Source organism: Siphateles boraxobius, unplaced genomic scaffold, assembly GCF_051911475.1.
Source record: "Siphateles boraxobius isolate OS27281-9 unplaced genomic scaffold, OSU_SipBor_1 15, whole genome shotgun sequence".
NCBI classification, from domain to species: Eukaryota; Metazoa; Chordata; class Actinopteri; order Cypriniformes; family Leuciscidae; genus Siphateles; species Siphateles boraxobius.
In genome coordinates, this window is record NW_027508755.1 from 1,092,988 (window position 1) to 1,107,446 (window position 14,459).

Below are 14,459 nucleotides of genomic sequence, written 5' to 3' on the forward strand. Positions count from 1 at the left end.
ACTGATTGATCAATTACATGTGATGGGAAGTTGTACTGTATCTTTCAACATTTACCTTCACTATCTTTCACCTTCTAATGTTCATTCATGTTTATTTTCTATTGACTAGTAGTACAGATGAAGAGATGATCAGTTCACGTGCCGTGACGGAGGCGCTACAGTCATGTTTAAGAGCGCCAAAACAGTATTTATTGCTTAAACTTTGTAATAAAAGTAACATAACTGGAAAACCGAGATGTTGTTTCATATCAAAGTAACCCTCCTTTTCTGTCCGTGTCAGTGTCCTCTTTGCGTGAGAAAATGGATGTGTGGTGTGAGAGCATGAGAAAAGTGTAAATTGTGTGAGTCTCATGTGAGAGTTAGCAGCCCTGCATGTATCGATACTCAAATCCAAAATAAGCATACTTTCATAAATATTTAAAAATACATAAAAATATGAAAACCATGCAGGCAGAAGGAATGTAACACCTGTGGGTTGTTTTGAGCTCCCAGCAGCATGGACATGTGTGTGAGCAGTCTGAGAAGAGCGAAGGGGGCCGGAGACATGTTCTTAGTGTCCTGCATGTCAGGGTGATCACGGCGTTGTGCGTCGCCCAGAATGTGTCCCGACTTAGTGCGGTCCCCTCTGCAAAGAGGAATAAGAGCCTCAAATTGATGAAAAACGGCTTAAACAATTACCTCTAACACCCAGGTTCACAGACAAGGCTTAAAGGGTTAGTTCACCCAAAAATGAAAATTAAGTCATTAATTACTCACCCCCATGCTGTACCAACCCCGTAAGACCTTCGTTCATCTTCGAAACACAAATGAAGATATTTTTGATTAAATCTGAGAGGTGGATCACTGCTACATAGGCTGCCAGAGGGAATGAAACTTGACGGCCCAGAAAGTCATTAAAGAACATGTTTAAATATTCCATGTGCCTACAGTGGCTCAACTATAAGTTTATCAAGCGACGAGAATACTTTTTTTGTTCCGAAGATGAACGAAGGTCTTACGGGGTTGGTACAGCATGGGGGTGAGTAATTAATGACTTAATTTTCATTTTTGGGTGAACTAACCCTTTAAGTTAGTCCCAGACTACAATGCATGTTTGAGCTGTTTTAACTGAAAGCAACTTGCACTGACAAATCTTAAAATGTCTCAAGATTCACACCAGTAATGTTTTATTCTAAGCTACTTAAATGCTCTAATTGAACTAAAGCCTAATACTGGCTTAATCTTAATCCCTGTCTGTGAAACCAGGCCTAAAACTTTCAAGTTGTATACATTTGCATTAGTAAATGTATTATGAACGGACAAGAATGTAATAAAGTATATTAATAAATTAACAACCTATATTTAGAAATGATAGAAAAAAATGGTCCATTGTTGATGATGCATGTTAACAAACTGAATTTTATAGTTACTGTTAACTGAATAGTGTTACCAGAAATTCATACTAGGGCACAATTATATTTGTCTACACAACTATTAAAAAATTAAATTATTGTAGTGGTGTATTTATTAAAGTTATAAATTATATTTACCAAAACTAGCAAGAATAAAAGAGGAACAACAAGCATTCGCTGCAAGAAAAAAACCAAACGTACTGTCTCTGCATGGTTAGGAAGCCCTGAACAGGGATGTGGTTGCTGCCACCTATTTCTGCATTACAGTCTGGACAGCGACCCACCTCCATGGGTTGACCACACTGTACAGAGCAGGAGGAAAATACATATATTTTTCATTTTAGAATAAATAAATAAATAAATAATGATTTGATGACAAAATGTAATTCTGTGTTCTGTGTCTTAATATATAGTTAATGCACAAGCCAAGTCATAGGAATTAAGACATGACCCTACCTCACCAACAGTGCATGGATGACCATTAGGACAGACTGTCAAGATAAAAAGAACAACAGAGATTAGGAAATGTTATGAAATGTAAAAAAAGTGATATCTAATCATCTACCTCCCAAATCAGAATGCCTTGTCAATGTCAAAGACCTGTCAAAACTTCCCCACCTTTAGAGATTAAATCAATTCTATTGGCTCAAAGACATTTTTGGAGATTTAATTTGCCACCCGAGTAAAAATCCTGCAATTATCACATGTTTGCACTCTTAACAGTCAAATGTGTAAATCAAAAAGGTTTTCCCTTTTTACTTTATAAATACATGTTTCTGGTCAGTAAAAATGTTTTTTCAAAATCCTGCCATACATTTTCCCCTCTTTTTTTGAATATCCAATTTCACTCCAAACAATGTCACATACAGCAGTGGTATGGCTTGGATAAACAGTTTTATGTTCTGCCACAAGTAATTATACATAATCATAGGAAACTTTTGTGGAATTTCATTCTGTAATAACGCTGCCTTCACGTGCTGTCGGAAATGTCCTACTTCCCACTTCTGAAGTCGTGATTACGAGCTCATTGCATTCAACTGCTTTATTGTCGGACAGAACAGGAATCATGAAGGACACCAGAATTTATTCTTGCCTATTAATTGGGAAAATCTTATTAAAGACCAAATGATATTTAGCGTCGCATTCAATGACAACCATACAAACATTTACCACGTTATCTTTGTCTGGAAGTTCACAGTTATATGTTCACGCTTCAAATAGTTATTCATATACACTATATTGCCAAAAGTATTGGGACACCCCTCCAAATTTCCTCACCACTAAATATTCCAGTCAACTGTTGAGCATTGAACATTGAGCATAAAAGCAATTGGGAACAATTGGAATGCAGTGGTGTAGAGCGTGGGATGCAGTGGTGTAAATCATGGGGTGCAGTGGAGTAAAGCATTGGATGCAGTGGTGTAAAGCGTGGGATGCAATGTTGTAAAGCGTGGGGTGCAGTGGAGTAAAGCGTGAGATGCAGTGGAGTAAAGCGTGGGGTGCAGTGGAGTAAAGCGTGGGATGCAGTGGAGTAAAGCGTGGGGTGCAGTGAAGTAAAGCGTGGGGTGCAGTTGTGCAAATTGTGGGATGCAGTGGAGTAAAGCGTGGGATGCAGTGGTGTAGAGCGTGGGATGCAGTGGTGTAAAGCGTGGGGTGCAGTGGTGTAGAGAGTGGAATGCAGTGGTGTAGAGAGTGGGATGCAGTGGTGTAAAGCGTGGGATGCAGTGGTGTAAAGCTTGGGATGCAGTGGAGTAAAGCGTGGGATGCAGTGGTGTAAAGCGTGGGGTGCAGTGGAGTAAAGCGTGGGATGCAGTGTTGTAAAGTGTGGGGTGCAGTGGAGTAAAGTGTGGGGTGCAGTGGAGTAAAGTGTGGGGTGCAGTGGAGTAAAGTGTGGGGTGCAGTGGAGTAAAGTGGGGGATGCAGTGGTGTAAAGCCTGGGATGCACTGGAGTAAAGCGTGGGATGCAGTGGAGTAAAGCGTGGGATGCAGTGGTGTAAAGCGTGGGATGCAGTGGAGTAAAGCGTGGGATGCAGTGGAGTAAAGCGTGGGATGCAGTGGTGTAAAGCGTGGGATGCACTGGAGTAAAGCGTGGGATGCAGTGGTGTAAAGACTGGGATGCAGTGGAGTAAAGCGTGGGATGCAGTGGTGTAAAGCGTGGGATGCAGTGGTGTAAAGACTGGGATGCAGTGGTGTAAAGACTGGGATGCAGTTGAGTAAAGCGTGGGATGCAGTGGAGTAAAGCGTGGGATGCAGTGGAGTAAAGCGTGGGATGCAGTGGAGTAAAGCGTGGGATGCAGTGGTGTAAAGCGTGGGATGCAGTGGAGTAAAGTGTGGGATGCAGTGGTGTTAAGCGTGGGATGCAGTGGAGTAAAGCGTGGGATGCAGTGGTGTAAAGCGTGGGATGCAGTGGTGTAAAGCATGGGGTGCAGTGGTGTAAAGCATGGGGTGCAGTGGAGTAAAGCGTGGGATGCAGTGGTGTAAAGCGTGGGATGCAGTGGTGTAAAGCGTGGGATGCAGTGGAGTAAAGCGTGGGATGCAGTGGAGTAAAGCGTGGGATGCAGTGGTGTAAAACGTGGGGTGCAGTGGAGTAAAGCGTGGGATGCAGTGGAGTAAAGCGTGGGATGCAGTGGTGTAAAACGTGGGGTGCAGTGGAGTAAAGCGTGGGATGCAGTGGAGTAAAGCGTGGGGTGCAGTGTTGTAAAGCGTGGGATGCAGTGGAGTAAAGCGTGGGATGCAGTGGTGTAAAGCGTGGGATGCAGTGGAGTAAAGCGTGGGATGCAGTGGAGTAAAGCGTGGGATGCAGTGGTGTAAAGCGTGGGATGCACTGGAGTAAAGCGTGGGATGCAGTGGTGTAAAGACTGGGATGCAGTGGAGTAAAGCTTGGGATGCAGTGGTGTAAAGCGTGGGATGCAGTGGTGTAAAGACTGGGATGCAGTGGTGTAAAGACTGGGATGCAGTTGAGTAAAGCGTGGGATTATGTGGAGTAAAGCGTGGGATGCAGTGGAGTAAAGACTGGGATGCAGTGGAGTAAAGCGTGGGATGCAGTGGTGTAAAGCGTGTGATGCAGTGGAGTAAAGTGTGGGATGCAGTGGTGTAAAGACTGGGATGCAGTGGAGTAAAGCGTGACATGCAGTGGTGTAAAGACTGGGATGCAGTGGTGTAAAGACTGGGATGCACTGGAGTAAAGCGTGGGATGCAGTAGTGTAAAGACTGGGATGCAGTGGTGTAAAGCCTGGGATGCAGTGGAGTAAAGCGTGGGATGCAGTGGAGTAAAGCGTGGGATGCAGTGGTGTAAAGACTGGGATGCAGTGGAGTAAAGTGTGGTATGCAGTGGTGTAAAGACTGGGATGCAGTGGAGTAAAGCGTGGGATGCAGTGGTGTAAAGCACTGGACTTTAGCAGTGGAGACGTGTTCTCTGGAGTGACGAATCACGCTTCTTTGTCTGGCAATCCGATGGACAAGTCTGGGTTTGACGGTTGCCAGGAGAACGGTACTTGCCTGACTGCATTGTGCCAAGTGTAAAGTTTGGTGGAGGGGGGATTATGGTGTGGGGTTGTTTTTCAGGGGTTGGGCTTGGCCGCTTTTTTCATGTACAACATTTATTATTATTTATATATTATTTATAATTATTATTCTTATTGTGTTATTTTAGGCATCACAACAGAAAAAATAATCGATATATCAGACAGTTACATTTGTCTAATATCCAGGCAAATACATTCTCCTCTATTTTGAAAGTTCTGATAATGAAGTTCTTTTTAATTATGATTACATTAACATGAGGTACAACAGGCTAACGTGTTTCTGATCAGGCATTAACATTAATTTTGATAGGTCTTGAGTTTTGCATGTTTGTTCTGTGGGGGTGCTATAGAATTTGCCACTTACAATACCAATGAAGTTGTCCCATGGCCTGCTGGGCAACAACCAACATGTCATCAGGCATAGTTGGGATGAATGAAGCCTGCGAGGAGAACATGACAGAAATATCAAAACTCGGTCACATTCCTGTCACCATGTGACTCCATGATGTCATGGCGTGAAGGGTTCGTACCGTCATGTTGTTAGGGGACAGTGCCAGTTGCTGCAGTGGCTGCAGTAAAGGCAGATTTCCACACAGCAGGACTGCAGCCATATGAACTGTGACCTCCACCAGCACAAACTCTCTTCCTGACGTCTGTGCTTGAACACGCAGAGCATGAAGTTGATTATTCACCAGCGCTTCAGCAAACACTCGCATTTCATCATTGACGAAGACGTCTGAGCCTCTGATAAAACCTCCAAGGCCAGCACATTGCTACAGAAAACAAATGCAACATGAATATCAGACATATGGATATACATTTGTCAAAAAGTGACTCAAGTTTCTGATCATGCCTAAACACAGAGGGTGGTCATGTGTCGATGTATTCATCTGTGTGATACTGTAAATACTTTTTGTACCGGGGACCAAATTGGGACCAGAGTTTTAAATTCTGGATCTTACAGTATGTTTTCATAAGACGACATGCTCTTTAATCTCAAAATATGAAACAATAAAAAAATAAATAATTCCCCATATGACTTTTAAGCATGGCTTTAAGCATTAATTATTATACTCTTGTACTTTTGAAACATCTATAAACTTTGCTTCCAAGATTTTTACAGATTGTTGGTGTTTTTACCTCAGGTTTAGGGTGCATGTTTTTGTTTGCACTTCTGTACAGGGAGGTGACTTCTCTGAACAAAGCCATTAGCAGATAAACAGCTTTCTTCATAGGTGTGCAGTTGCAATCCTTCAAACAAAGATGTTTCGAAAGACATGTCAACGGATCAGCACTGATAAAGCAGTTTAACAAAGTGAGGTAGAGAAATGCCAAGAATTTGACTGCATAATAAGCATTTAATTACAGTGTTCATGTAGTGGACATAATTGCTCCATTTCAATCCCTAGTGACCCGCCTCACAACTGTCTAATGGGGCATCCTAACCCAACTGGCACTTCACATGTTACTGAACTGTGTTACATTAACTCTGTTAATGGTCACTGCAAGGGTCAGAAATAAACTTTTCTATTAAGGACCAATCTGATATCCAGGGGCAGTTTTTATAATTACTGCATTAAATGTATCTGTGCTTTCTTTTACTTGAATTTAACCAATTACTTTAATCGATCAGAGAACTGTATGCTACCAATACAATTTTACCAACATCGACAAAAGCCATCATTACACTGCAAATGTGGAACAGAAACTGCAATTGACATGACATTTACAGCACCTGTCAAAAGTTTGGACACAATAAAAATGTTTAATTTTGTTGAAAGAAGTCTCTTATATTCACAAAGGCTGCATTTATTTGATCCCAAATGCAGTAAAAACAGTAATATTGCAAAATATTATTACAAATTAAGAGAACCATTTTCTATTTAAATGTACTGTATGTTAAAATGTAATTTATTCCTGTGATCAAAGCTGAATTTTCAGCATCGTTACTCCAGTCTTCAGTGTCACATGATCCTTCAGAAATCAATCTAATATGATGATTCGCTGCTCAAGAAACATTTATTATTATTATCAATAATGTAAACGGTGGTGTTGCTTAACATTTTTGTGATGTTAATGGTGATACTTTTTTTTACCGGATTCTTTGACGAATAGAAAGTTCAATGAACAGCATTTAATACAATTATTTATTCAATTTATTAAAAGTATTTATTAAAATAGAAATCTTTTGTAACATTATAAATGTTTTCAGTGTCACTTGATTAAAAGTATAATAATACAAGTTGAATGGTATCACTGTTTCCACAAAAATGTTTTCAGAATCAGAATCAGAATCAGAATCAGAAAGAGCTTTATTGCCAAGTGTGCTTGCATACACAAGGAATTTGTTTTGGTACTGAGGCTTCCAGTGGACATATACAAATACAAATACAACATGAAACATAATACTACAAATTATAAGAATAAAAAAATAAATATACGAGAATAAAACTATCACAGTTGGGTTTAGTCAGAATAGACATTTTCAGTTCTCTTACGAGAGTATCTCTCGTACTGCGTAATATCTTACGCTATGGGGAAAACCTCTTTTCCACGAGATATTGAAGCCAAAAATTATCCTTTAATTTTGATTAATGTAAAACGCTGTGCGGCAGCGTGCAGACATAGGCAAGACGGCTCGCGCGCCTATTGGCTGCCCTGCGGCCACAGCAGCAAGCCTATCGAGAGAGGCCCTGCGTGACGTGACGTCCAATGGGGGTACTTCGCGCCCATTTCGTCGCGTCCCGCCAGAATAGGCGTGGCCTTGGCCTATAAATACGCTCGACAGGCTGATACAAACTGATTTTCAACTCTTCAGCGAAGCACTACTGCATCGCTGGATCCGGAGTGAGAAGCCGTGCCGTCTGATTGTAAGCCTTCTGCGGGACGAGCCTTCGAGCCTGAAGTCGCTGGCCTGCACCTCGCCGCCTTCAGCCGCCGTACCTGCTACGCTTTCCGGCGTTCATATCCTTTTCACTGCTGAGTGTGTGTTCGCCGCTGCGACTCACACTCTATCTCTGTTTTCTATCTGTTCTAAAAGAGCAAGCGTCTTTTTAAAGATGCAAAGATCCTGCGGCTCGTGCCGAGCCACACTCAGCGACGGGGACCGTCATGTCATCTGCGCTTCCTGCCTGGGTGAGGATCATGCGGCTCTCGCTCTCGTCGAAGGCGGATGCCCTCATTGCGAGCTAATGCCTATGGTGACTCTGAGGACTCGCCTGGCATCCTTCTCAGAGCCTGCACTTCAACCCGCTGCGACGCCGCGCCGTAAAAAGCGCCGCGCTCAGCGCGTTCCCGAGCCCTCTCCTGCCCGCCTAAGCTCGCCGGTTCGCCCGCTAGCTTCGCCGGCATCGCTCGAGTCACTCACCGATGGACAGCGGCCGCCGTCTGCCACCGCTTCCGCCATTGAGATCGACGAAACAGCCGAGGCTTGTTCTATCCTGGCGTCGGACAGCGAAGATTGGGCGAGCTCTGTGGACCTCCCCTCCGCTGTTCGCGAGCCTTCCGGGAAAAGAGCGGGCATTGAGTCTGAGTTGATGCGTCTGCTCTCTCAAGCCGTCGACAACCTCGGCCTCGACTGGGAGGCGCCCGCGCAACCCCCGCGCAACCGACTGGATGGATGTTTCCTCAAGAAGGACCACGCCCCATCACAGTCCAGACCCGCGCCTTTTCTTCCTGAGCTTCACGAAGAAGTCGCGAGGTCTTGGAACGCCCCCTTCTCGGCCAGAATGCGTACATCTGTCTCTGCTGCATTCTCCACTGTAGACGGTGCGAAAGACAGAGGGTACCTTTCTCTTCCTCCTGTGGAAGCAGCGGTAGCATCACATCTCTGCCCGCCCTCTGCTGGACGGCGAGCACAGACGGTGTTGCCATCTAAAGCCTGCCGAGTGACGTCAGCCATGCACGGTCGCGCTTACACCGCCGCCGGGCAAGCTGTGTCGGCGCTACACACAATGGCCATCCTGCAGATCTTCCAGGCCGACCTTCTCCGAAAAATGGACGAGGAAGGCGTGGGATCGATCAGCGTTGCGGATTTAAGGAGCGCTACAGACCTGGCTCTTCGCGCCGCTAAATCTGCTGCACAGGCCGTTGGGCGGAACATGGCCTCTCTCACCGTGGCTGAGAGACACCTATGGCTAACGCTGTCTGAAATGACGGATTCGGAGCGCTCTGTGTTTCTCGACGCGCCCATTTCGCCAGTGGGCCTCTTCGGATCTGCCGTCAAAGATTTCGCGGACAGATTCCAGGAGGTTCAGAAGACATCGCAGGCTATGAAGCACTTCCTCCCGAAGCGCTCTAGCTCCGCAGCAGGTCGCTCGAAACAGCCGTCTGCCCGCAGCTCACAGCCACAGCCTGCACCACCCGCCGCCGCTTCTCAGCGCCGCCAGGCCCGAGAACAGAGACCGCGCTCTCGCTCTGCTGGACGCCGCCCCCCTCAGCTTGGGCCCCGGCCGAGGATTGAGATCAAGCCCGAGGTCTCAAAGCCTTCCTAGCCATCCTAGGAAAGCGACGGTGTTCAAATCTCGCTGCGGCCGGATTTTCACCGAAACATTTCGCTCGTCCAGTTCCATGCGATGTGACTGTTCCAGTGTATTTAGCAGTCAACAAGTCGGTTCATTTGCCCGCTTGCCTGCACACAACAGCCGTTTTTACGGCTACCCAGATAAATCCAATAAAGAGTGTATTTTCTGGTGTCCCGGCCATAGCCGATGGTGTTATGAGTGTTGTAAGAATGCCCACGTCACAGTGCCCATTCCCACACACAGACACAGCCCGCCACAGTTCAGGGCTAGCACAAATAAAATCGACTCATGTCGATTGTGCAAACGTAGTGAATGTGCCCACGACACAGTGCCCACAAACACTACACAGTGCGTGTCCCACGGTTTCTGTAAAAACGAAACCAAAACATATTCAGTCAGCGCAAGCCGACGGTGTTTTCAGTGCAGTAAATGTGCCCGCTGTCCCGCGCCCACATTCACTCACAGACACGCTGAACCCTACGGGGCTTGTCCCGCTCATTCTCTCTCCACAATGTGTCATAGAGAAAGCGAGTGCGAACAGCCTGCCCGCCGTGATCGGCGCGCCCCCCGCCTCGCGCACTCTAAACGCAGTGTTCATGTCTCAGCACACCGAAGCTCTGCAGCCGCCGCTGTGCCGCGGCCAGAGCCCGGATATCATTCTGCCTCTAGCTATCCACGCGAATGCATGGGCAATGCTTCCCGGGGTATCAGAATGGGTGTTGAACACTATAAAGAGAGGCTATTCGCTACAGTTCGCTCGACGTCCCCGCCGTTGCACGGCGCGTGTCGAAACCACGGTGGACAACGAAGTATCTCATCTACTTCGAACCGAAATAGCGAAACTACTGAGCAAAGGGGCCATAGAACCTTTATCTCAGGCTCAGAGCGAAGGGGGTGTATACAGCAGATATTTTCTGGTACCGAAAAAAGACGGGGGTCTCAGACCCATTCTAGATCTGCGACAATTGAACAAAGCGCTTCTGAAACGCAAGTTCAAAATGCTGACAACCAGCAAAATCCTCGCGCACGTGCGCCAGGGAGACTGGTTCATGTCAATAGATCTGAAAGACGCCTATTTCCAAATACAGATTGCGTCACGTCACAGGCGATTCTTGAGATTCGCCTTCGAGGGCCAGGCATATCAATACACAGTCCTACCGTTCGGCCTGTCTCCAGCACCCCGTATATTCACGAAGTGCATGGACGCGGCTCTCGCACCCCTGAGACTTCAGGGCATGCGAGTTTTGAACTACTTGGACGACTGGTTGATTCTAGCTCGATCACGATCAGAGCTCATAGAACACAAGACCGCATTACTCGAGCATCTCGAGAATTTGGGTCTCACAGTCAATTGGGCGAAGAGTTCGCTGTCTCCCAGCCAGGAAATCTCCTTCCTGGGAACAGTGATGGACTCCCTGTCTATGACAGCACGTCTGTCGCCGGAGCGAGGACTGAACATTCAGCGCGCCGTGAAATCCTTCCGCCGCGGCTCTATAGTCCAGCTCAAACGGTTTCAGAAAATGCTGGGCCTTATGGCCTCAGCATCTTCAGTACTTCAGCTGGGCCTGCTTCGCATGCGCCCACTGCAGTTATGGCTGAAAGCACGAGTTCCGCCCGGGGCTTGGGCCGCTGGTCTGTTTCGCCTCAGGGTCGACAGGAAATGCGTCTCGGCTCTGAAACCTTGGAAAAAAGCCGACTGGTACCAGTCAGGCGTGAGTCTGGGGACTCCCTCGAGTGTGATGGTGGTGTCCACGGACGCCTCCACCTCGGGGTGGGGAGCACTGCTCGAGGGCAGACCGTTCTTTGGCCAGTGGTTAGAACGGGAGAAGCTCCTACACATAAACTGTCTAGAAATGCTGGCAGTAGACAACGCGCTAAGGCGTTTTTGTCCCCAGATAAAAGGCCGCCACGTCTTAGTCCGGTCGGACAACATGTCAGTGGTGGCATACATAAATCACCAGGGCGGCACCAGGTCCCGAAGCCTTTACAGGCTGACGAAACGCCTCCTGGGCTGGGCTCAGCACAACCTGCTTTCACTGAAAGCAGCGCATGTGCCTGGTCACCTGAATCTGGGACCAGACAGACTGTCCAGAAACAATGTCCCAGCAGGGGAATGGTCGCTGCACCCGCAGACGATCCAACTGCTGTGGGAGACATTCGGCAGAGCGCAGGTGGACCTGTTCGCGTCCCAGGAAAACGCTCACTGTCCGGACTTTTTCTCCAAGAGCAGGGACGCGCTGGCCCACGTATGGCCCCGACGCCCCCTCTATGCTTTTCCCCCCGTCTCGCTCCTGCCCCAAGTGCTGGAACGAATCAGGGAAAATGGATGCCCAGTGCTGCTCGTGGCTCCGCTATGGACGAACCAAACCTGGTTCCCAGTCCTGATGCAGCTGGCCAGCACTGCCCCGTGGCCGATACCGGTGAGGAGAGACCTCCTCTCTCAGGCAAAGGGCTCGATTTGGCATCCTCGCCCGGAGTTATGGTCCCTACATGTGTGGGCCATCAACGGGTACCCGCTAACCTCCCGGAGGGAGTGTTAAACACGATCACGCAGGCTAGGGCCCCGTCTACTAGACGGCTCTACTCCTCGAAATGGTCAGTGTTCTCTACCTGGTGTCAAGCTCAGGGCTTTACACCCGTAGACTGCGGGGTTACGGAAGTGCTCTCCTTCCTTCAGGAGCTGCTGGATAAGGGTAGAACCCCGTCCACGCTCAAAGTATACGTGGCGGCCATAGCGGCGTTTGCAAAACCGTCGTCTGGCCAGTCACTGGGGAAGAACGACCTTGTCGTGCGATTCCTCAGGGGAGCGCGGAGGCTGAATCCTTCCAGACCTCCCTCAGTCCCTATGTGGGACCTTTCTACGGTTCTGGAAGCCCTGAAAGGTGCCCCATTCGAGCCAATCCATTTGTCAGACATGAAGCACCTGTCTTTCAAAACGGTATTTCTTGTGGCTCTTGCTTCAATGAAGCGCGTGGGGGACTTGCAAGCGCTTTCAGTAAGCGCGTCCTGTATTGAGTTTGGGCCTAATGACTCAAAAGTCATACTCAAACCAAGGCACGGGTACGTGCCAAAATCCCTCAACACACCGTTCAGGGCCCAGGTTATTTCCCTGTGCGCCCTCCCGGTGAACAATGAGGAAGCGGATGCTAATCTCCTTTGCCCCGTCAGGGTGCTGAGAGCTTATGTGTCCCGCTCGTCTGTCTTCAGGCAGACCGAGCAGCTCTTTGTTTTGTTTGGCGGACGCTCCAAGGGACTGGCCGCATCAAAACAGAGCCTATTCAGATGGATAGTCGATGCCATAGCGCTGGCTTACACTTCTAAGGGCCTGCAGTGTCCTTTGGGTGTCAGAGCGCACTCCACGAGAGGCGTGGCCTCTTCGTGGGCGTGGTCTAGTGGGATTTCCTTGCATGATATCTGTATGGCGGCAGGCTGGGCCTCGCCGTCTACATTTATAAGGTTCTATAACCTAGAAGTTCCCGCCTTACAGGCCAAGCTGCTGTCGGTCTAGAATTCAGTACTATCTGTCCCGCTGCGCCGGCGCAAAATGCTGAGTTTTGATTGAGTATCACTCACTGATCGATGGAACACCTCCATGGGTGTTGAATAGCCCGTATTTTTGCCCAGTTCAGGCTGAACGCGTTCACCCTGTCTGCGGGATATATTGTTGACATAACTAGCTCCTATGGGATGCTATTACGTGGGGAATGATGCTGGTAGCCTCTCTTCTCCGACTCTCTGTGAGTCTACGGTGATTATGCACTATATGAGCCCCGGGCTACTGCCCTTGGGACTTTGGTGTCGGATCCCAGTACGCACGGCGTCTTACATTGTGTTCCCCATAGCGTAAGATATTACGCAGTACGAGAGATACTCTCGTAAGAGAACGTACTCGGTTACTAACGTAACCTCGGTTCTCTCTAGAGAGGGAACGAGTACTGCGTATCTTGCCGTGCATACAACAGCGCTGGTTCGCTTCAACGTTGAAAACCAGTTTGTATCAGCCTGTCGAGCGTATTTATAGGCCAAGGCCACGCCTATTCTGGCGGGACGCGACGAAATGGGCGCGAAGTACCCCCATTGGACGTCACGTCACGCAGGGCCTCTCTCGATAGGCTTGCTGCTGTGGCCGCAGGGCAGCCAATAGGCGCGCGAGCCGTCTTGCCTATGTCTGCACCCTGCCGCACAGCGTTTTACATTAATCAAAATTAAAGGATAATTTTTGGCTTCAATATCTCGTGGAAAAGAGGTTTTCCCCATAGCGTCAGATATTACGCAGTACTCGTTCCCTCTCTAGAGAGAACCGAGGTTACGTTAGTAACCGAGTACGATTTACAGATTATGAACCTATTTACAGTGTTTTGAATATTATAAATAAATAAATCTACATATAAGTATCACCTGAGTTGTAGGATATTGCACTAAACAGTGGGAGTATTGCACTTACAGGCATATGCCTTGGGAGGAGTGTTAACTGTTCAGGAGGGAAATGGCCTGTGGGAAGAAACTGTTCCTGTGCCGAGATGTTCTTGTGGCCAGTGATCTGAGTCTCCGTCTTGACGGTAACAGTTCGAACAGGTGGTGTCCAGGGTGAGTGGAGTCTGTGATGATTTTACCTGCTCTCTTCCTCACTCTGGAAGAGTACAGGTCCCGGAGGTTTGGCAGGGGGGCACCAATGATCCTCTCCGCAGTCCGGACTGTCAGTTGAGGATCATTGGTGCCCCCCTGCCAAACCTCCGGGACCTGTACTCTTCCAGAGTGAGGAAGAGAGCAGGTAAAATCATCACAGACTCCACTCACCCTGGACATCACCTGTTCGAACTGTCGAATTATTATCAACATTGATAATAATAATGAATGTTTTTTAAACACCAAATCATCATATTAGAATAATTTTAGAAGGATCATGTGACACTGAAGACTGGAGTAATGATGCTGAAAATTCAGCTGTCACCACAGGAATAAATTTCAGTTTTAAATTGATTAAAATTCTTTTAAATTGTAATAATATAATCACAATATTA

At 47.5% G+C, this 14,459-nt stretch overlaps 1 protein-coding gene across 1 annotated transcript in view; it reads right to left on the bottom strand.

Annotated features, from left to right (window-relative positions):
- Positions 1–14,459, bottom strand: part of LOC143738609 (E3 ubiquitin-protein ligase rnf213-alpha) — an 89,417-nt gene that overhangs the window by 19,621 nt on the left and 55,337 nt on the right. The window contains exons 53-58 of the mRNA XM_077230608.1: positions 6,056–6,166; positions 5,446–5,688; positions 5,280–5,355; positions 1,848–1,882; positions 1,593–1,693; positions 469–625 (exon numbers count right to left, since the gene is read on the bottom strand). Coding sequence (XP_077086723.1) covers positions 469–625; positions 1,593–1,693; positions 1,848–1,882; positions 5,280–5,355; positions 5,446–5,688; positions 6,056–6,166 — 723 coding nt within the window. The remainder of the gene's footprint in view (positions 1–468; positions 626–1,592; positions 1,694–1,847; positions 1,883–5,279; positions 5,356–5,445; positions 5,689–6,055; positions 6,167–14,459) is intronic.